The following is a 23599-nucleotide window of genomic DNA, read 5'->3' on the forward strand; positions in this document are numbered from 1 at the left end:
GGTTTGCGGACATAAATAAAAAAGACATTAATTCATTAATTGAAATGAATTTTATTGCTGCTTGGATTGAACTAATTAAGAATATTTAAATGTCGTTATTGTAATATAAACAAGTTTCTCGCTATGATAATATTTTTAAGGAATATTATATTAGAAAAGAAATCGAACTAAATTACATTTATTTATTTGTGACTCGGTTGCCGCTCGCTTCTTCAGAAAAACTTTGTGTTTCTCAACGAAATACAATTCCAGTGTGAGTGTACATAATGTAAACGACTTTCACAACGATTTTCCACCTGTGCACGAAGGAGAGAAGGATTAAGACTCAGGGGAAGAAGGTGTCGACCGCGATTTTTAGTGTTCATCGAAGGTAACGCGAACGATCGAGGATGCCGAGGTCAAAGATGCCGAATCCAATCGTCAAGATCACGAAATTTTTAAAACAGAAAACGAAGGTAAAAGTCAAAGTTGAGGCGAACGCACTCACGTCTTTTAATCGCGCTTGTCTCGCGAAACAAACGTTCCCAATTGTGGAATCGTCAGGAATGCAGTTTAGAATTACGTAACGCATAAACAAGATTCTGTCTGATTACTTGGCCATATCGAAATATTTTAATTTGTGGATCTCGCATCAAGCGCCATAAAGCTCGATATTTATAATTGATGACGTATAAAAGATTTTTAAATGATTTCGCAACACTCTTCTTTCAGATATAGAAGCTTTAAATACATGATTATTCTGTACTCATAATAACACGATAATAAGAATAATTATTGTTATGTAATTATCACAAGTATGTATTTTATAATATTGCTTTGATATACTTTAACTCATGATATACATCTTAATGGTATTATTGCTGTCTCATTGATATATCACTTTTGTTTATTACGAGCCGAATACATCTACTGATCAACATGTTAATTTATTTGCCAGATGGCGAACATTTTACTAAAAATTTGCCAAAATGAACAACTATTTGCGTACTGTTCATTGTAATTAATTTTTACGATGGAAGCGATTTTAATAATTCGCACATATGCACGAAAGCAGTGCGTTCGCTTGCGATCTACTTCGCATAATTTGCACATTAATGACTCGAAAAGAGCGGCGCTTTGCGCTCTTTAACAACCGGTCGAGCCTAAGCTCACCTTTCACCGAACCACCAGTGTAAAATGCGTCACTTAGAACTTAGCCGGCTTTGAATTGTGGCAATATCATTCTGATAATGCGTATTATCGATTATCACTCGCATAGCAACTTAAAACAGTAGAAAACTTTTTAGAAATAAAAAGATAAAAACTTTTGTTTTTATTTTTTTTTAATAACAGTAAGAATATGAATTTTATAAAATCTATTGCTCTTTTGGGGGTGGAGGGCTCGCTTTACTTTAGTCATAGTAATTATAGTAATTATAGCAAAGAATAGATTAAACATATTTAACCTCAGGTAATGAAGATTAGTTAAAAAAAGAAGCAAGAAAGAAGAGTGAGATAGATAAAAATTCTTTTCCTTTTCCTTTCTTTGAAATACGTTTGAATAGGTCCGCTCGAGAATAATTCGAATGAGTAATTTAATTTTGAGTTTGTAATTTTATGATGAATTTGTAAAAAATAAATAGGTATAAAATATTATATATACATATAGTGACAAATTCATGACAATTGATTCATTTTAGATTATTTTAGATTTATTCCAAACATTAATTTTGTAATGATTAATGAAATCGTAATAAAAATAAATTTTATAAATAGAAATGTTTATAAGAATCGTGACTTATAAGAATTTTCCTTTGACTTCCTCGTTTTTAATCATAGATATAATAAAACGAGCGTGTCTAACGTCAGGGGAAAAAGATCAGGTGGAAAAAAACCGCAGTTTGTTCACTTATCGTATTTCTTTCTATCTCTGATTCATACTTGTCCTTTCTCTATTTTACTGTTAACTTTCTTCCATCTTTCTTTCGTGGTCTTCAGATTTCGTCCTTTATGCTCGGTCTTTTTTTTCTATGTCTAGTTTTAACAACACGGATTACATTAGTATTGATAATTGTTATGAAATTAAAACCACTGCGTATTCTGTTATTATTATTATTACAATGAAAGCAATATGAACTTCACGGATTAACGCTTGCAAAATGCCATTTTAATAGAATTGCCGATAATTTCAGTTAATTAAATAGATAAATAAATGGCCGTTTCTCTTTCAAAGTTCTGATAATATCAACGAAAAAAGTGTCATTAATTATCTATTCTGATTATCTATGCTGATTAGACGTATATAAAATATGATCTTAAGAATGATTTTTACGAGAATTTATATTAAATAGGACAAGTACACATTCCTGAATTCGTATGTAATATACTCTTAAGATTGATTTTTAATTTATATTAAATAGAATGTGCAATCCGAGTTTGTATGCGTACATAGTCCATGCATTGTTGTAATAAATACATGGTTTTCATTTTGTGGGATCCATGTGATTATGTTTTTCATATTCTCGTTAATTATTCAAAAATTATTGTAAACCAAATATTGTTGTCTTCACATTTTTATCTAGGATTTTTTTTTTAACTGATGACTTGTGACCGCGTTGTTATCTGGATAGATAAACTATCATATTATAACATAGCTCTTGCCGTGTTAAATACATATGCATATGTTGTAGACTTATCGTTTGACTTATTTTTTTCATCGATTATCTGCCAAGAATTTTTTTTTTTTTCAATATTAACTTTCAATAAACTTTTAACATTATTTACCATTACATTTTTTTCAATAGCTTTTAATAAACTTTTTTATATATATTTTATACACACAAAGAAAATATTTTATAGCTTGTTTATAAAATTGTAGAAAGTTACATTAGTATTTAATTACTTTATTATTTAGTTTCTATTTAGCTCAATTTGTTTACGATATGATGGATCGTTACCGCTATGGATCATTATTTTTTCCAGCAAGAAAACAATTGATTTGTTTTACATAAAATAATAAATAATTATTACATAAAAAATAGTTTGTAATTTAAATGTTCTATATTTATAGTTCTGAACACATTTTTTAGAAATACAAATGTTTTATCTTTTTATAAAACTATATTTTTATTGATAATTGTAAAGTAGAACAACATTTAATTTGACAGATATAAATTTTAAGATTCTTATAAATCTATATAATCTTGCATTTCATTTAGAAAAATAAAATGATGTAACCTAATGTATAATTAGCTTTATAATAGCTATGTTGTGTTCTGTTTAGGAATGTTGCGGTGTAAAAACAATATATTTAATATGAAGTAGCGTTTGTGTACGCTGACGCGCATTTAAGTTGTTGTAGGCACATAAACTTTTATATTTATTTCCCTGTCGTTATCTCGGAATTGTAAAGGAAATCGACGGACATTTTCGCGCTGCGCGATTGTCAATAACGATCGCAGTCACCCTTCGCAATAGTAGCCGTTTCCCGATCTCCTTGAGTATTAACATTCGCGGCTGGTTTTTAACGCCTTTTATGAACTTTCCGTATGCGGGATGATCAAGTTTCTGCAGGCGATTATTTCAGAGTGCGCATCACGTATCTTGTAATTATTTCAAGAAAGAAAACGAAACATTGATTTCTATGGAATAATTTTGTAATACTAAAATATCTTTTTTATTTCCTTCTTTATATTCCTCTATGAAGGTGATTCTTAGTTCAAGTAAAGTTTGAACTTAGATGCAATTTTTACACTCTACATGATCAGACAATTTATAACAGATAAAATAATAATAATAATAATAATGACACTCGCGCCTAAGTATATACTGTTAACAGATTTTTCTGTAGACGTAACGCGGAGCTTACGCAATATTTCGCAGTCAAAAATTATAAAAGCGACGTCGTCACTTTTTTACGAAATTATATAATTTTGCTCAGCTACTTACGACATAAACGTCCTCTGCTCACGCATTATGTCCCACAATAACACTCCTCGCGTACAGCAAACTGCCAGGAAATTTCGATTAGCGGATCACGTTGTAGTCAGTTCGCAATTGATGGCAATTTACGACCGGCTTCGTGAGTCTTATTATCCCCCGCGTAACGGGTGATCTATATATTTTAACGACGGTTCAGTTGCTTCCGTCTCGTTTCGATCCTAATTAAAGTTCAATTAAAAACAAATACACATGATCCGATCGGATCATTTTGCTGGCAATCCCTCTGAATAGAGATTACGTAATGTACATGTCCGTATCTGTCCGTAGCTGTCCCGCGCATTTTAATGAACAATCTTCTCCAGTTTTATTGCATAATCTCGATTTTTTTACGGAAAACATCGTTTCGTTTATCAAATAAATGTATACGAGTCTGAACCATCCAGTATAACCTCCCGGAGGCTGAGATTCTTTATCAATTTGCGCGAATTAGTGGCATTTAATGTTTTCCCATCTCAGATTAATGACGGCTTGTCTCGGCTGGTACAAGAAAATTTATTCGTAAGATTAGCATATGTAAACGCGAACGGACACGATCGCGCTCGTATCAGAATAATCGGAATGAATGCATAGTTACTGCGTACCCAAGTACCGCGGTCGTTCCTTTTTTTTAATCCAACGATGATTTATTTTCAGCCTCGACAGCATATACATTTTAATCGCGGAAAATCTTTAATCGCGAAATAAAGAGAACGTGCGAGATAAGCAATCACGCTACCACCAGCTGTCAAAGCTGTAATGCATTTTTTTTCCGGAATCGCTAATCCAGGCCGATGTCTCAACAAAAATGATAAAGCGCTTGCCCGAACCTGTTGACACTTTTTTTCTATTCACTTCGTTTAATTATCGGAAGGAAGCGGTGCTTTACTCCTGCTACCTTCTGCTTTGATGAAATTTTTTGGGGATTTAAAACATACAATAGTTTTATCAATTAGATATTTCTAAACTATCTTATTCTCTTATTTATGTTTGTTTTTATAAAATTTTTTTCCCATAAATATTACTAGATTATCAAAGCATCATTTATCATTAAATAGAGTGCTTTGACGTGTATTAAATTTTTTGTCATGTCGATAGCAATATGCCGAGTATTTATTTCTTTCTCAACTTTTTTGTTCTTGCATAAAACAAAACATTTACTGGAGCCTCGCGGGATAAGTATACGGAAATCCATCCGAAATCTCATAATGGCACACGGAAGTCTGTTATTACGAGCATCATTAACGCCAGCATCATTAAAGGCAGTTTTGGGAGATCAGATGACGGCGCGTCTCTCCCTCTCCGCGTGATTCGTTAACATGGCCCGTCGCTATACCAGAGTCGCATCAGGACGGCTAGGAGATTGAAGGACGAGATCGCGCACGGGAATAATGCGCTCGAGGCCAACGCGAGCATTCGGCGGGAATTTATGTGTACTTGACATTAAGCAGAAAGACGGGAGACCGGAGACGAATTCCGATGAAAGGTTCTTTTTTTTTTTTTTATTTGCGAAGTTTCTCGTACGATGGCCAAAGAAATCGGACCGTGTGCCTTCGGCATCATTCAGTCTCGATCGATTCGTCCTGTCGATCACACGAACCTCGCAGTTGCCGCGTGATTCTTCAACGCGCAAAGAAAAACTCTTGCACCTCAAGTCCAACTGAATCACGAATTTTGCACCGCGTTGCTTCGCAGCATCGTGGAGACGAAGGAAGACGTGGAATTTTCTTTTACTCGCAATTGCGCAATCGTAGCACACGGTCGGAATTGAAAAGCAAGAGCGTGATCTGTGAAGTCGCAGTTTCAAGTTGTAAACGTTGAAATATTTTCATCAACAATATCCAAGAGTTCAAGGTTTAGAGGAAAACTACTATAACGATAGCGATACGCCTAGATTTTATTGCATCGATAATGATCATCGATCCGTGCCCCATTTTGAATTATGTCTTTCAGCATTCATCAAGAATGCTCACGGTGAGTTTTATTAGTAATTCTTTTCGCTTATAATAATTTACGAAATAATATGCCTCGTACTCATAATATTGAACCGTCGCATTAAACAAATATATTAAGAAATATTATGCATTATTTAAGTGTCTTTAAATTAGTAATTTTTTTTAATGCGATGAACATAATTGTGTTATTTTTTTATTTCTGCAATTATCGTATGCAAGAGTTATTTGTTTATTTCTGCAATTATTGTATGCAACAGTTATTTGTTATTATTTACTATTTTATTAGTTATTAGTTACTATTTAATTTCTTAATTTATTTATTAATTTAATAATTTATATTTATAATAATAATCATTTAATATTATTTAATAATTATTTGTTATTATACTATATAACATATATTATTTGTTTTTTTAATCGACTTAATCAAATTAAAATCTACCCACAGTCAGTCTAATTAATCTTAAGGAGATTTATATCGCGCGGCTTTAAAAAAACATTTCAACGCATTTGTTAGATATTTCCTTCGAGTTAAAAACGATCGCCGTGAGCGCTCAATTATTCTCATGCATTTGTAAATTTAGTTAGACGTTATTCTTCGCGTTTTCTTAATGAGTTTCAACGAAGCGCAGCTTATTTATTGCAAAAAAGATATGTGTCTTAAAAAAATAAGATATTTCAAGAGTGACAAAAATTTTTACGATTGTTTGACGTTTGATTTTTGTTTGACACGACACTAAATTAGAAGTAAGATATAAATCTAGATGCTCTTAGCCATAGTGTGTCAAATTTGGTATGTTATTTTACGGAGGGAAGATTAGTTAATTTTGTTTATAAAATAGTTAATTTATGTTTTTTTCTGCACTTGCCAATTCAATCGAGAGGTTGACTAATGCTTAACTAATGGGCTTTTCACGGTCGTTAACCTGTCAGAGGAATGGAACGTGTTCTTCCGCGTTCTATTTTGATACCCGCCTTGCACGTACCTGAAAAGAAGCGTTAAGGATAGTCTCTCTTTTGTAGCTTATTTTTCTATATGAGCACGTGAAAGTCTCGTCTTCTGTGACACATCACGTTGAGTGCCTCTATTGTGTGTGAAATTGTTTTTATCGCTCTATTGTCGTTGATGGAAAAATGAGAAGCGAGACTAAGAGGATTATTGGATTTTTATTAATGGCAGTTGTTTACATCTTTGAAATATAAAAACTTCTTTGTAATAAATATTTGAAAGGATTACATTAACCCTGTGTTTTATAATTATATTTGCCTTGATTGCATATAATTTTTGCAATAAAAGTAAAAAGATTTGACTCTTGATTTATCTAAAAATTTGTTTAAAGAATAATATTTGTGTAAAGAATAGTGGAGCGCTTTGTATATATGTTTTTCAGGAAATTTTTTAAATTTGCTCTTCTTATCTTGTGATAACCTCCACGCAGAGATGGATTAATTCTGTATTTCTTGGATTTTAAATTATGCACATGGCTACCGTCTCAATGTTGTTGTTGCATCGTTCGATGTAATAATCGCAGACGAATGTCGCGGAATGTATTGACATTATAAGCTGCCTGATATGATAAGAATATGTAATGCCTTTTTTCACTTTTATACTTTTCTTATGAAAACTTTTTGTAGAAGAATAATTGTAAATGATATTACATAACGAAAAAGTAAGTTGCACAAATTCCAAAAAGAAACTTACTTTCTTGTTTTTGTGTTGAAAGCTGCTCTAATTTCTTTCTGTATAAAACATAAAAAGTTATTCTTCTAAATATGGATTATATTAAAATCACCATGATAAAGATTTTATCACCATCATTTCGCCGATATCGAGTTTAATCAATACCAAGTCCGCGGCTGACACACTTATATTCACCGATGTATGCGAACGAGCACGTATATCAAGTAATCAAAACAGTCATATGAGTTTTTGTTATTAAACACTTGAGGACGTTTACGCAACAAATCTGCGATTGGCCGAAATCAGCATATATAGCATTATAATCTGTTCACTGTCAACATAAAACAATTTATAAAAATATCTTCTAAATTGAAAATTGCATGAAATTTTTTACTTGATATTTGCTTACTTCTATGTATTATGATTAAATATTTTTACTTAATATTAATTAATTTTGATTGATATTGTTGTGTATCTTTACATATATTATATATTTTAAAAGAATCAATTAATTGTTATAGGGCCAGTTGTTTTAACTTCTTGGTAAACTATCAGGTAAGCATGTGTCTATCTTCTTTTTTTTTCTAAATAAATAAAGACAGACATATATTTATTTGATAGGTTTACCAAGAAGTTGGAAAAATTGGCCTTAAAAGAAATTTATCCAAGTAATAAACTAAAAATTTTTTATTATTCTACGATTACTTAATTTTTTTTATCGATTAGTGGAACATTAGTTGTAGTTTTTAACAGTGATTTTAATCAAATCTTCTAAGTTCTGATGATTCTAGAAATTTTGTTTTATTTGGTTATTGATTTAATTATTTTTTTTATGTTGAGCGTCTAAAGCTTAAAATATTTTATTATATATTTTTAAACTATTAATATAAAAATAATAAAAATATTGATTTTATCAAAAATATTGATTCTGATTGAATTTTTAAAACTACTTTTTATGTCCATATAAATGATAGGAAATTGTTTATAACAAGTCGCTATTGTTCTCTCAATCAATTTATTAAAAAGTTGATAATTGCATTGCCTAACGAGCTGTTTGCGCAGAACATCTGGAATAGCATGTCGCTATCAATTTGAAATTAACGCGATGCGTCCAGTAAAGTCGATAATGATAATGAGCTTTGAAAAACTTCGCAGTGAAGAACTGATTTACCGGCAATGACGACATTTTTATATCCGTCCGTGTGAGAAGCGAATGTCAAAAGTACGATAGGCTTGCATGTGCTACGATAATGCAATCTTTATGTAAAAATAAACGCTTGGATCTCTTCCCGCGTAGGAACACGGAAAGATAATGTTTGAGATATCAAGTTCTTTCTTTCCCATAAACTAAGGAGTACGTGAATTATATGGTCATTAATTTATCATTAATCTGTTTACATCTGCGTTTTTAATTTCACTAACTACTTGGATATTTTGGTATAAATTTCACTAATTCCTTGGATTGGATATTTGCTATTTCTGAACAAATTAGAATAAAAATGAAAAGTAGATATTATGGATAAAGGTGTTAACATTTATATATATATATATATATATATATATATACATTATTAATTAAATTTAAAAAAAACATTAAATTTATATATTAATATAGCTCTAGACTTCTAGAGCAAAAAGTAAAAATTTAATGAGAAAACTATATAAATTTAGCTTTGATCTGTGGGTCTACGACTCTTGTTGATCTTTTTTTCTCGTCAGACGTTTTAAATGTTAGAATAACATCATCCGACGCAGTCGAGTCAGCCATTCATAATAAACATTCATAAGTTAAAATAAAAGTGGAAATTTTTCCAATCGCGAGCTCAAAGGTTATCGGAATTTTTTATATATTTTTTTTATACAAAGAAGACAGGTTTGCTTGATAATGACTGATAATGTTGAAAACACAGCAAGCAGACGGCGTCTTTTTTCGACGTAATTTTTCGGTATTCGAATAACATAAATAGCGATAATACAATAAGACATAATTGATGTGTAACAAAATGTCACCCAAAATCATCGCGCTTCTTTTTAATTATATATACGTTTATAACATCCACTGTACTAATGTAGTTATTTATCAATCGCGTATTACAAAAAAACTGAACAATCACATGACGACTTTATTTATATACTTTCTGCGATAACCTACGATCCAACTTCGTCTTTCTCTTGACGTCAGTCGGATATTCCTAAAAAATTTTATATACTCAATTAAAATATGTATTGTATGTAGTAATGAATCTTTCAGCGGTTTATCTCAGACTTTATCACAAGATAAGCGAAGTTCAGCTTCATTGCAGTAAAAAAGAAGAAAGTAAGATTAATTTCCGAAACTTATACGCAATGTGTCAATTGAGAGAAATACAATAAAATTTTTATCATAAATGACGCACATTTCTAAACAGTAAGGTAACAGATTTTTGTCCGAATGTGAAAGAAAGCGAGAGCATACATGTTCGGGCCTCTGCCATTCACGTACGCTTTGTGTGTCATACGCACTGTAAACATGATATAATCATTGATGTTTCATTTTCCTCACCCGTGTCTTCAATTTGCATTAAGCAATATTTGTAAGACAGAAGCACATTTTGTTTGTTACATATAGCGACACACAATCAATACTAAGAATTACCAAATTGTGTCAGTTTCGTAAGAGAACGGTACATGTATAAAGGCGCAGCAACACGTGCCGTATCCAGGCGCGCGTGAAAATTGTTATCGAACTTATCGCCTTTAGGTGTGCCTCGCATCGTTGCTCCGTTAATTCGGATCGATCGACGATGGACCTCTCCATTGATTTAGCACATTGTAACACATCGCGTCGCACGTTAACGGTAACGTAGCATTGCCCGTGAATCAGTAATTTGCATTCCTACCCTGCGAGACATAATTTTTCTCGCGAGTTTGTAATGCAAATAAAAATATATTTATTGTACGTTGTCATTTTTTATTGCTTATTCTCGATGATTTGTTACTTGATTAATCGCTTTGTTATACCGTCCTTTTCTTTTGTTAATAAAAATTTTATTCTAGACTATAAAAAATATTGTGTAATATATTATAAATGTCTGCGTAATTACGTTTTGATGTAAAATTAAATTTAGGATATCGGAAGAAAAATGGAATTAAAATCATCATGTAAACATTAATACTTGTTTCACTTTTAAATAATTTTTATTTTTATACTTATATTTAGTTTTGATTTGTTAAAGTCAAGAATTATATAATTCCATAAATAATCCGTAAATTATCTTTTTTATTTGAAATCTATTAATCAGCAGATTATCTCTTTCTATTTCGGGTCTCAACTGTTCTATTTAAATCTATTACTTCTGTCTATTTGACATCGGTATTCCGCTCATTACTTATGCATCGATTTTCGGGTTCAACGCGATACAATCGATGCGGCGTTCAATCGCTCCAATACGATTTTATTCCAAGGCCGTCCATTTATGGTAGCTTCTATAGTTTGGGTTCTACCATCGAGGAACTCTCTGTACGTATGTGCACCGCGTTTGCATTCTCTCGCGCGCGTATTGCATTAACATGCGCGGCGCGAAGCTAAGCGACACCATGTGATGACGGGTAACGAACAAAAGTAATTTAATATCGACACACATTTCACGGTGGCCTCCCACGTTAATAATTATCCGGCAATTGACTTGAATAAACGCAACACCCACTGCGGTTACGTGAGATCGTATTAACGGAGTACAACACGACACTTGGATGTGGTAGTGCCCTAAATGTGTTTAGATTTAGTTAAACCGAGGGGGACAGAAGCCAAAGAGATGTCAGAACGATTAAATTCATCAGCAGCACATTTTTATGTTTTAATCTCACGAAAAAGAAAACAGCAAATTCCGTGTAGAACACTTTGGCTATATAAGTACTTATATAGTCAATAAATCTTATTAAATAAATAGTCATATAAATACTTATATAGTTAAAGGTAGAACATCGAAATTCTTCGAGATTTAAAGTCAGACGGGATATCTAAACTTGAAAAATTTTTTTAAGACAAAAATTTTTAAGATAGAATAAAATTTTTTTTTTAATAAAATTTGTTAACAACTTATTTAAAAAATGAAATATCGCGAATTTATATCTATTAATTTTATATAAAATAAGATACAATAGCTATCGATTATAATCGTTAAAGTATAATGTTATGTTCCTATATTACGACCAATTACTTCAATATCTTGCCTGACTCTGCTCGATTTTCTACTCTAAATTTTTTTATTCAGCATATCCAGAGTAGATACATCATGTGCATGTTGCAAGATAGTTTCTGTGTTTATTGGATTAGAAGAGTTTTCATTCACATGTGTCTTAAATATCAACGTCCATGTATATTAATAGAGCATCGTTTAGAACATTATTCACATCCATTTGTATCACGATCATCTCTTCATAGCTTCATTAGTAGAAACTTCTTACCTCCTCGATTAGAATTCGCGACGTACATGTCATTGGCGAAATGGACTAAATGATACATTGCCTCGTTCACAGGTGCTGTCTATGAGCGAGGAGTTCAGGCGAGCTCTCTACGCGAACAGTGCCATTTCTTTGGATAATGAAGTCATTGTGCCCGATCTCATCGGCATCACGGAAATACTCAGCGACGATCACAGGGAACAGCTCTGTCGTCATTTGCCCGCGAGAGCGGAGGGTTACCAATGGACTCTCGTTTTCAGCACCAGCCAGCATGGTTTCAGTCTCAATAGCATGTATCGAAAAATGGCGAAAGTTGAGAGTCCGATTCTATTAGTTATCGAGGACACGGAGGGCAACGTAAGTTTCTTATTTTATTAATTTAAATTAGACATAAGAGATTAGTCGATTAGTTTTGATTTGACCTAAGGATCCTGAAAAATAAATCTTGGAACTAATATGATACTTATACTTATAATTACAAACATTTTTGTTGTTGTTATCTCGTTCTTATCTCGTTCTTTGACTATTAGAATGTATATTATCTTCATCTTTACCTTAGATAAATAAAAGAAATATTTTTTTTTCTTCAAAATTAAAGGACAACATAATAAGTATGAAATTTTGTCCATAATTTAATCTCCAAGTTACCACTTATCATAACAGAATTTTTCAAGTGGTAACAACAAAATGCACAAACCAGAAAATAATATCACAATGTAAAGAAAGCTCAAAGTTATAAGCGGTTCGAAAACTTCTACAAAGAATTTTATCAGTAATGTTGCTATATATTTTTTAACTTTCATTTTTGTTTGTGTATTGATCCAAATCAAAAGATGAACATTTTTTGTTAGATTAAGTTATTGAAAAAGCTTTTGTTGTAATAAAATAAGAATTTAAAAATAAAAATGTGTGAATATATTAGTTTATATTTTAAATTTTATATCCAAAACAATTTTGCTGAACAGCGATATTATCTTAAAATTATCTAACTGAAACAATATATTATATAATTTACCTTATCTAATTATATAAGTTTATTATATTATAAGTTTAAAAAAATGAAATCAGTTTTTATTTTATTTAGAATACAGTTACATATAATTTATTTTATTTTTTTATTTATATAATTTTGTTGCGTAAGCACAACACACTGCTTGTATGTATATACTATTAGAAAAAATAAACTAATTATAAGTGTAAAGCATTCGATCCAATAAAATGTCGAGGTCAATTGACTTGATTAAGCAGAAAGTTTTGCGATTATCATAATTATTTTGAGCGAGAGATTAACATAGATTTTTTTCAAGTTGTATTCGCGCATTGGCTTACTTCATGAATGTTCTGCATTCACCCAAACTAGTTTGTCGCTAACTCGTCAACTCAGATTGTTTATTCGGAGCTCGAAATAAAAACGAAATGCAATCGTCAAATAAGCTTTTTCCTAGTTTTATTATATGTGCGTGTTGCGCAGCCTTCATGAGTTATCTGTTTCTGTTATAGGTGTTTGGTGCACTGACCTCGTGCTCCCTACACGTGAGCGATCACTTTTATGGTACCGGCGAGTCCTTGCTCTTCAGGTTTACGCCGAGGTTCCAGTGTTTCAACTGGACTGGGGATAACCTATACTTCATCAAGGGCAACAACGAGAGCTTAGCAATCGGTGCTGGAGAGTAAGTTTTTCTTATTTTTCTCAAAAATATCATTATCCCTTCGTTGTTGGACGAGAGAGTTTCATGGAACCAATTTCGTTTCTTAGCGGCAAGTTTGGGCTCTGGCTGGATGGTGATTTGTATCAGGGCAGAACACAGTCCTGCAGCACATACGGCAACGAGCAGTTGGCGCCGCGCGAAGATTTTGTCGTTAAGACATTGGAATGTTGGGCATTCATATAGGACACGGCCTCCTATCCCCATCCCGCCACTCCTTCGCCGTCACCACAGCCTAATTTAACTTGAACTCGTGAACCTCACAAAGGTTTCGCCCCTCAGGAGAAATTAGAGGAAGACTAACGATTCTAAGAACACTCGGAGGAGATGAGTCGTGTCAATGTTGCCACGATTAACTCGATTGCCATTTGGGGAAATCTCCTAGTGTTAAACAGGATTCTCCGAGAAGAAAGGAATGAATCGTCAATGTCTGCATGAAGAGACAACGATGACATTTGCCTGAAGATGGTGAAATCGACGAGAAGCAACCTCGAAAGGGATGCGGTTGGTAAAAAGAGACTGTCGTGGCCCGAAGTTATGCGATCATAGCGCGTGCTACTGATAACATGCCTACTTGCATAGCTATTGATTGTCATTAATTGCCTCATCTGACTCCCTTGTCTTTTTTTTAAGTTGGCATATTTATTTTATTTTTTTTATATTCTGTTGAGATCGTTGCTCGTCAGTGTTTGATTTACGGTTATTTGTGAGTTTACCGAGAGTCGAAGAATTATGATTACTTTGTACGATAATCGTTACTTCGAACTAGTCGTGAGTTTACACATCTAACGCCGATATAAGAATAATTATGATAATGCTGAGGATGATGATGATGATGATGATAACGATGATGATGATGATGATGATGATGATGATGATGATGATGATTATTATATAATGATGATGGTGATGAAAGAATGAAAGTATGAATGATTGGAAACGATGTGGATGGTAAATGCGAGGCAAGATACATAATGTTTGACAGAAAATAATTTACAAATTCAATACAATGAAAATGCTAAAACTAACAGTTTGTTGATGTGTAGATACTGTAGATAGTAAATGTAAATATATACATATATATTATATATATATACATATTATATATATACTATGATCGTGTTGCAATGATTGATTTTGACGGTACAAGTAGAGAGAACTCTTTGCGGAACGCTGTGTAGCTCGTCATGTATAATGCAGATGTTTATTAAGCCAAGAAACGTACACGCATATACATATTACATGCATACACATGAGGATTGATACACAGATTACGGGAAGCGTGCTCTCGCGCAACCGAATATAAATAATCCATGATCTGAGAAAAAAACGTAGTTTTAGAAAAAGAGATACCTCGAGCTGATCTTACGATAAGAGAGAAACGAGAAGTCGAACGAGAAGTCAATGATATGCGGATGTTGACTCGAGTAAAAGCGTATTCGCGAATCTTGTCGTCAGTAAATTAGTAAATGTGCTTTGAAGTCACGAGTGATCACAACGAACACACATGCCTGTGCCTGCTTCGCTCTCTTTGTCTCTCTTCGCCAAGTGTACTCGCGATACATTTACATGATACGAAGCGAGTATTTCGAGTGAATCCATCTTACTATACCAGCGTACGAATTCCCTGATGCAAACAATCAATCACTCTAGATAGCACATCGGACGAGAAATCATACGAGCGCTCTACTCGCGTTACGATGCTCTTTTAGACCTAGTTCAACTTTGTACGACCATATACACACAATTACACACTGTCCGAGCTTATAGTCTCTATCGCGCGAGCGTCGCCGGATTAAAACCGAGCGTGTGTATATTTATCTATCTCTCTGGCGCGTCTCGTCGATTTGCAAAGAGAAAATGAAAGAAAATCTTGTACGCGTGTAAGGCGAGTGATTCTTAAACATAAAAAAAAAGAAAATTTGCAAAAGCATTTTATCAGCTATTTGCACGAGATAGAGAGTACTTTTATAATATATTAAGTTACAAAAACATTGTGCTGAGTTGCAATCGTTTGAGAAGGCCCACTTTGGCGCGTGCTATACTGATCCACGTTACAACAACCTTGAGCGTATCACATTTTATACCACGTAGACCTAATGACGACACCGCCATATATTATATATATATATATATATATATATATATATATGTATGTATGTATATATATATATATATATATATATATATATATATATATATATATATCTTTCCTTCTTCCCATAATTACTCTAGATACAATTTCTACTCCACGACCACGCGTTGTATTGTTTCTACATGTGATTACGGATCCTCGTAATCTTAATGAGCGCGTTTCTCTGCCAATCGGCTGCCGATTAGCAGAACCGCATACGACGACCAAGAGTGCTTATTATATGACAACACAACACACACAGAAAACTTTTGATCTACCTTTTACCTATTTACCTCTTTCTCACACGTGACACATCCCTCTCTGCCGATATAACACCATCGAAGAACGTCCGAAAGACTGAATGGTCGATCCAAGATTTTCCGGGAGAATGAGACTCAAGTGTTCGCGCACTGGTTATAAGTCGCACTAAAAAAAAAAAGGAAAGGAAAAAGTAGGAAGCGTATGATTAAAGCCGCCGACTAGGCAGAGTACTAAGTGTGAGCACTAAATGAAAATTCGAAACTGACACAGTTCTAATGGGTTTAACTTTCCACATGATGTGAAACAGACGTGATGTAGATGTTAAAAATATAAATCTTACTAAGTCTCATCAACTCATCATATGAGTGAGCCAGTGTAGAGTTCGTTGTTGCGTGCATGTAGCACAAAATTTTAGCTAAATCCTAATCTGTCGGGATTATTTCTTAATCCCACAATGTCGACGAAGCACAAACAAAGTATCAAGTCAGCGTGCAGCACTATCGGCTTCATTAGAGTAGTAGTTTCAAATTTGTACACTCAATGCGACACTTAATAACACGTTGCGTACGATTAGCTTTGCTTAGAGCGTAAATTAGATACTAGGCGTAATCATGTGATATGAATTGAAAAAAAAAAAAATATTGTGCTCCTGGACGATTTATCAAGCCGTTTCGACGATACCACATGATTGCACACGCGACGTCGTCATGTACACTGCATGCATACACGCGCGCGCGCGCACGTACACACACACACACACACACACACACACACACACACACACACACACACACACACACCTCGAGATAGAGGTCCTTCCGCTTCCTTGATCCACGAAGCGTGCGTGCGATAGCTAGAACGTTGCTCGAGAAATACACGAATTTGAAGTCCGCGGTCAGGGTAAATAGCGTCGTGTGCGAGAAAGAGCGAAGTACGCATCCAATAGCAGGTGACGATGATGATAAGTCAAACTGAGAGAAAAGAAGTACTCATGACCCTCGCCTTAATGTGAAACAAAAAATCAAGATGTCAATGTGCACTGTAACGAAAATAAAACATTAAGTATATGTCTGAGAAACGAGCTTTTTGTTGATTCTTTATTTTTCTTCGTTTCGTCTTTCGTAAGTTTTATGTGTCTTTTGTTGTTATTTATTATTCGCGGTCAAATCGTATATCATAAGCAGAATTGTTTCAACGCGTGATTTTCCAACGGTCGGCCAACGTCTCCGAGATGAGTTCGATAGGTCTATATTGTGTTTTTCAGCACCGTGAACTTTGCAAACCAGATATGATAATGATATCTAATAAGATTTAGTTTACACGCCTAGGGAGATAATGTTTGCTAATTAATAATTAGATTTGTGTGCGTGATAGTGTGCCAGTCTTTTTGCACACAGCCATTGATACTGTACATCGCCGTGTGTCAATGCGAATGGCATTCCTTGCTATCATCTGAGAGTGAGATTTGATTTTCTTCTTCCACAAAGCGTCTTCTGTATCGGATGTAGAAATACGCGGCAGAAACACAGAGTATCTAGAGTATTAAAAAAAAAACACGCGGTACTGCCTCTGTAGAAATAAACTAAAGTGTATCCAGTGGCGGATTATTCATTAAGCGCAGTAAATGTTTTTTAAAGTTTTGCATAAACAATCGAAATAAATTATACAATTGATAAATTAATACTTGTGATATTCAAATATCAGACATTTAAATTTAAATTGCTTCTGATTTTTTCAAATAATGTAGGTGATTTTATATTATATAATATATTATAAGAAAATGTGTTAAAGAATTTCTGAATACACATTGTTTATAGAGTTCAGAACCTCGAGATGTTCCAATCCGCCACTGAACGTGACAAATGTGACTAAAAAAAGAATATCCCAACTGTAACGATTTCTTATATTGTATATATGTGTGGGCGTATTTCGTCCGGCGCACGTTCAGGATGTTTGCGAGACTTTCAAGTAGTCATTAAATTAACTATCATGATTATGCTATTTTCAGCACATTGTATTTTTCGATAACTGAAGGTTACAGCTTTTACATTAACAGCGTGACGAACTTAGAATTTGAGATAGAAATGCCACCGTATACTATGATATATATATCCAGTTTGTGAATACGTTACAATTAGCGTTATACATTTTGAAGTTGGAACACACGATCAATGTCGTTTCATCGCTTGGAGGTAAAACGAAAAATTATGCGTTCTAATATAGAACACTCGTGCTTCTCTTTGTCCAAACTGCAAAATGATAACGGTTGTGTTAGTTTGAAGATGAAAGATTTATAGGAATATACAGGGTGTTCCATTTCACTCAATTCTTAATAATCAATCGCCTGATGAGTTAAAAAATGAATTTCTTCTTCCAAATTTAATGGATGATTTTATTGTGAAAATATACATTGAAAGATTCTTTGAGACTCATATTATGTATAAACAAAAGTTTAAATCTTATTTTTAGTTGCTCTAGATTTGTATTTTAATATAAATACCAATAATTAGTCAAATTTATGTTTTTATAAAGAAAATATTAAATCTGTTTCTTTTAATTATATTTTAATTATATTTAATTATATTCTTTAGTATCCCATAAAATGAGACGTGTCTATATTAATTGAAAAAAAAATTAGAGGAAGATTATGTGAATATTAACAAGTTAGAATTGCAAAAGTTGGGTCACCCTGCATATATTACGCTCTAAAATTATAAATATATGTAGTTTGTGTATATAAAACACATCCATAAATAAGAGTCCACGCTAAAAATCGTACGCTCGGTACTGTTATAATATGTACTTACGCATACACACGTAGACGATATTAGCGATCGTTAGCGAACTGAATGTAAAAAAAAGAAATGAGATTCGAAGAAGAGATGGGACAAACTCAAGCAAGCAGCACAACAAGAAGACACATACCTTTGGTATACACAATTGTCAATTAGATTCAGACTGACTGCAGGGACTTGAACACGCATAAACAGTTCGATGTTCTTCGATGTTTAGTTAGATAAAGTTGTCGTCGTCGTCGTCCTCGTTAATGAGCACGTTATAGAACACAAGTCGACGCATTTAACTTGGGCCAGTGGCGATAAAAGTGAAGCGATTAGCGGCTAACGGGACCCATTTGACATAAAGAAAAAAAATATTCTAATATATACAGATATATATATATATATATATACATATATATATACACACAGATATATATTAACAATCAGAGAGAAAGAGAGAGAGAGAGAGAGAGAGAGAGAGAGAGAGAGAGAGAGTGAGTAGGATGTCAGAGTTTGTTTTGAGGTAAGATGTTAGTCTTAACTTCTTAACACGGGAATCAGCGCACAAGCCACTTCGGTCTCGCTACGGAATCACATAATTAACACACTGTGTATATTACGTTATTGGTGTGCAATCTACTCTACAAATACGCGCAGCTACCTGTCCGGTCAACGGAAAACATGTCCGTATTCCTTGCCGCGGAATTCTTGAATGTTTTTAATCGATGCTTTGGAGAAAAGAATTTTTAATTGCGTTTTGCTTTGCGCTGTCGTGTAAACAGCTATACTGTAAAAAGTTAATTGAAGTTAACTGAGATTTAACTGATCCGCTATCTCTTTCGCGCTCTTTCTCTCTCCCCCCATCCCCCCTCTCTCCCCCCCCCTCTCTCTCTCTCTCTCTCTCTCTCTCTCTCTCTCTCTCTCTCTCTCTCTCTCTCTCTCTCTTTCTCCCTCTCCATCTGTCTTCAGGAAGAGACAGAACATCGGTTTGAACATCAGTTAACTTTGACTAATGTTTAGGGAAACGATCCCCTGTTGCATAAATGTTTGATCGGCTGTTAATGTAGACAGGTATTCGTAGAACTGTTCCTATATGATCACGAAGCCGTTTGGTTCAGTACGAAAATCTGAATAATTGATGTGACGTTCGTAGCGATTTCTGTGTTGAAGAAAATAAAAAAAAAACGATTCTAGTGACAACTAGCTAGCACAGCAAAATTCTGTTGTAAACCAGAGATATAGACAGAGCAAAGGTTTTATTGAGCTCAATGGCAAGATGTTCCAATATGCGAGCATTTCGATGTAAGGAAATTTACAGTACAACAATATCAACTCAGAGATTCGAAACGCAGGGCGTTGTAACGAGATCTCACTGTATGTTATGAAAGAGCAACGTGCTCTCGGCGATTAGCTACTAAAAATAAATCCAGTTTGTGAAAGAAAGGGAAAATCGAACGATGTTGTAAATTCATGCGATATATCCGCTGGAAAGGAAATTTATTGCGCCAATTGTACATATGTATTTCAATCTGCTAGCATGTCTCCTACAGACAACAATAGTAATCCAAATAATTTGCGTCGGGTTGCAAAAAGAAAAGAGTCTAGGTATTCCTTTCGTCTGTTAATTGTTCCAGCAGAACGTGTAAAAAAACGTTGAGGATACTATCCATTACAAATGCTAACAAAACTGAAAAAGCAGATGTATCTAACACGAGGCAGATCTAGACTTCTTTATTTTAATGTTTAAATGAGTTAAGCGCAGAAATAATAGCGATCTTTTTCTTTGTATCCCTGGCGCCGAGAAAGTTCGCATAGAACCAGATTCAGGATAGATATTTATGATATAAAAAGAGACAAAAAAAAGAAAAATGTAAAAATACACAACATGTCTGATTGTGTCAATCCTTTTATTTCCTACTTCCAATATTTGACCTTTTTTTTTTACTTAAAATGTAGAAATTTTTGCTTTTACAAATGAGTAATATTATTCTCAATGCTCATTGAATATATTTTAACTGGGTAAAATTTTACATAATTGATATAATAGTACCTTAATATATATATAGACATTAAATATACGAAATTTTTAATTTACAATATTAATAAATGGTAAATATTAACAGTCCTTTTATATACACATTATTTATACATAATATTAATTTCGTAAATCATATTAACTTCTTGCCTTGCAATTTAATTTGAGACTAGTTAGGAACAATTGTTTCAAAACAAACGAGGATATAATTTAACAATACATTCAATCTCCCTTTGCCGATTCTTCTGATCAAATCAATGATATTATGATAAGACTTTCAAACATAAATTGTCTTAAAATATCAAATATTCAGCAATAATATATGTGATTATTTTTTAAAATTAATATTTTTAGATAAATTTTGTAATGCAAAACAAGAATATGTAATAGAAAAAAATGTAATAGTAAAGTAAAATAAGACTTGTAATATAGGAGAATAATTATATTTCGTACTTGTTTTGTTTGTCTGTAATCTTTATCATGAATCTGACTCGTGTTTATTATATTTGATGTTTGATCTGTATCCAAATTACAAATTTTACTTGATGTTATAAGGAATATAAGGCAAAGAGTTAAATGAGCAACTTAACAGATACAAAATTATTACTTTATAATTGATATTACATTGTTATTTATTTTATTTATAAATGTCTTAGCGCAATATATTTGTGCAGTTTAGATATTTATAATTCAGGATTAAAATAATATATTCACTATACAAAAGAAACAATAATAATAGCAATAAAAAGTATAAGTATCACTACCCAGTAACCACATGTGCGGTCTTTGGAATGTATATGACGAACCTGTTGAGTCTTGTTGATCAAAGATTCATCGGTTCTGTCCATATGATCAGCCAGGTCGTCAATTATTTCTATATTACAAAATAAATGATTACAATATAATAAAATTCAGAAAAAATTATTTTCATATGTATCATTTCAATACAAAATCTTTTGTATTCACCATTTTGATGATCCACTTCATTGCTAATTGTTTGTCCAATTTCTTTTTGGCGAGTTATGACTTTACATAACTCCTCCAAACCTTTGTCTTGCTCTGCAAGAAATTAGAATATGAGATATATACAGTATATAATTATTTTCTTTAATTATTATTACCTATTAATATTCGATCTTGGTGACTCATAAGATCATTAACGGACACTTGTACATCTAATGGTTTGTCATCATCATCATCGGCAGCCCAAGAAGTCGTACCACCGTCTGCGAAAACTGATGGGCCTGCCCTTAATAGATTAGCGCGCGACAATGCGTAATCATTTGTACGTGGGTCATATAATTTTTGTAATTGAATGTCCTTGCTCTGTAGTTGTTCCACTTGCCTCGTTCTACGTTCAGCTTCCTCAAATGTTCTGTCAATACAGATTGTACTTAAAAAAATTTTATCATCTTATGGCTAGTACTTCAAAGTCCATAAACTTATGTTAAAATTAATACATATACACAGATAAAAATATACATTGTTTTTAATTTAGAAGCTTCTTCTACTTTGCATTTTAATTGCTGAACTTCTCGTGTGTATTGCTTCATACGCAATCTTATATTGGCTGACAGACTGGCGTAAACTTTCGATGCCTTTGGCTCCCCATCACGCATAGTGAGTTGTTCCATAATCTCACGGAACAGCTTTTCGCATGCGTCATATTCCGTGAGCCTAATCACACAGTCAAATTTTAATCAGATTTTTATGTAAATATATGTATAATTAAAGTAATCAATCAAAATTAATAATTAAACTAATAAAAATAATTTAGTTACTGGAAACTGGTTATATATATAGATTATATACTAGATATGTAAAAATTATATACTATACCAGATATGTAAAAAATTTTATACAATTTATAAATTTACCAAGGATCAATTCCTTCGATGTTTACAAGTGCCATTTTTCGTATTTGATTGGATATATCTATATTATTATTCCAAGGAAAACAATGCTACCACAAACGTGTGTTTCAACATTATTCAGTAGCAATCATTTCCTAATAATCGAGAATTATATAGCCACATTTTATTTTCAGATAATCACATTCTGTCGCAGTGTCGATGACAGCTTATACATCATATGACAATAACAGTTTTACAAACAAAAAAGATGTAGACTTGTGTAATCGTTTGACAGATAACCTCAAAATGTATTGTCAGATCTCCTGTATTTTTAACGTCACATCGTATAGCTGCGTTCAGAAACATCACTCAAATAATACAGCGTTCAATGGACAGAAGCCATAAAGCTGTAATTTAAATTTTAGTGAGTAAAATTGAGATTAGATTGGAATTTAATCAATTAAAAAGAAAAAAATTAATTTAAATTTAGTGAACTTTGCTTTGATTGGGTAAATTCCAATTCAATTTAAATCATAATTTCTGATTACAATTTAAAGGTGCATTTACATACGAGTGGAACAGCAGAACCAATCAGAAGTTGCATTGATAAATATCAATGCAATTTCTGATAACGGTAATGAATTACTTTTTCGACTCTATAACGAATAACTATATTGTAATAAGTTACTTTTAAAAAGCATAAACTTTTTCAATCATATAATTAGGATATATTATTATTATTAATATTATTATTATTATATTTTTACGCAGCGATCAATCACTATCGAAAATGA

At 32.8% G+C, this 23599-nt stretch overlaps 2 protein-coding genes across 7 annotated transcripts in view; one reads left to right on the plus strand and one right to left on the minus strand.

Moving 5' to 3' along the window:
• Window positions 1-15663, plus strand: part of LOC105833636 (oxidation resistance protein 1) — a gene marked incomplete at its 5' end in the record, with an annotated part of 63047 nt that extends 47384 nt beyond the window's left edge. For 5 of the 6 annotated variants that reach the window (XM_012675501.3, XM_012675503.3, XM_012675504.3 and 2 more), the window contains 3 exon segments: window positions 12112-12393; window positions 13537-13706; window positions 13793-13934. In XM_012675501.3, coding sequence (XP_012530955.1) covers window positions 12112-12393; window positions 13537-13706; window positions 13793-13928 — 588 coding nt within the window. 6 annotated transcript variants of the gene reach the window in all.
• Window positions 15664-18172: 2509 nt separating this feature from the next.
• Window positions 18173-23150, minus strand: LOC105833656 (syntaxin-8). The gene is made up of 5 exons (XM_012675545.3): window positions 22830-23150; window positions 22435-22629; window positions 22074-22327; window positions 21919-22011; window positions 18173-21826 (listed from the first exon to the last, which is right to left on the minus strand). The coding sequence occupies exons 1-5, from the start codon at window positions 22862-22864 to the stop codon at window positions 21666-21668; spliced, it is 738 nt and encodes a 245-aa protein (XP_012530999.1). The 5' UTR covers window positions 22865-23150; the 3' UTR covers window positions 18173-21665.
• Window positions 23151-23599: the final 449 nt, after the last annotated feature.

Source organism: Monomorium pharaonis, chromosome 2 (assembly GCF_013373865.1).
Source record: "Monomorium pharaonis isolate MP-MQ-018 chromosome 2, ASM1337386v2, whole genome shotgun sequence".
Lineage (NCBI taxonomy): Eukaryota > Metazoa > Arthropoda > Insecta > Hymenoptera > Formicidae > Monomorium > Monomorium pharaonis.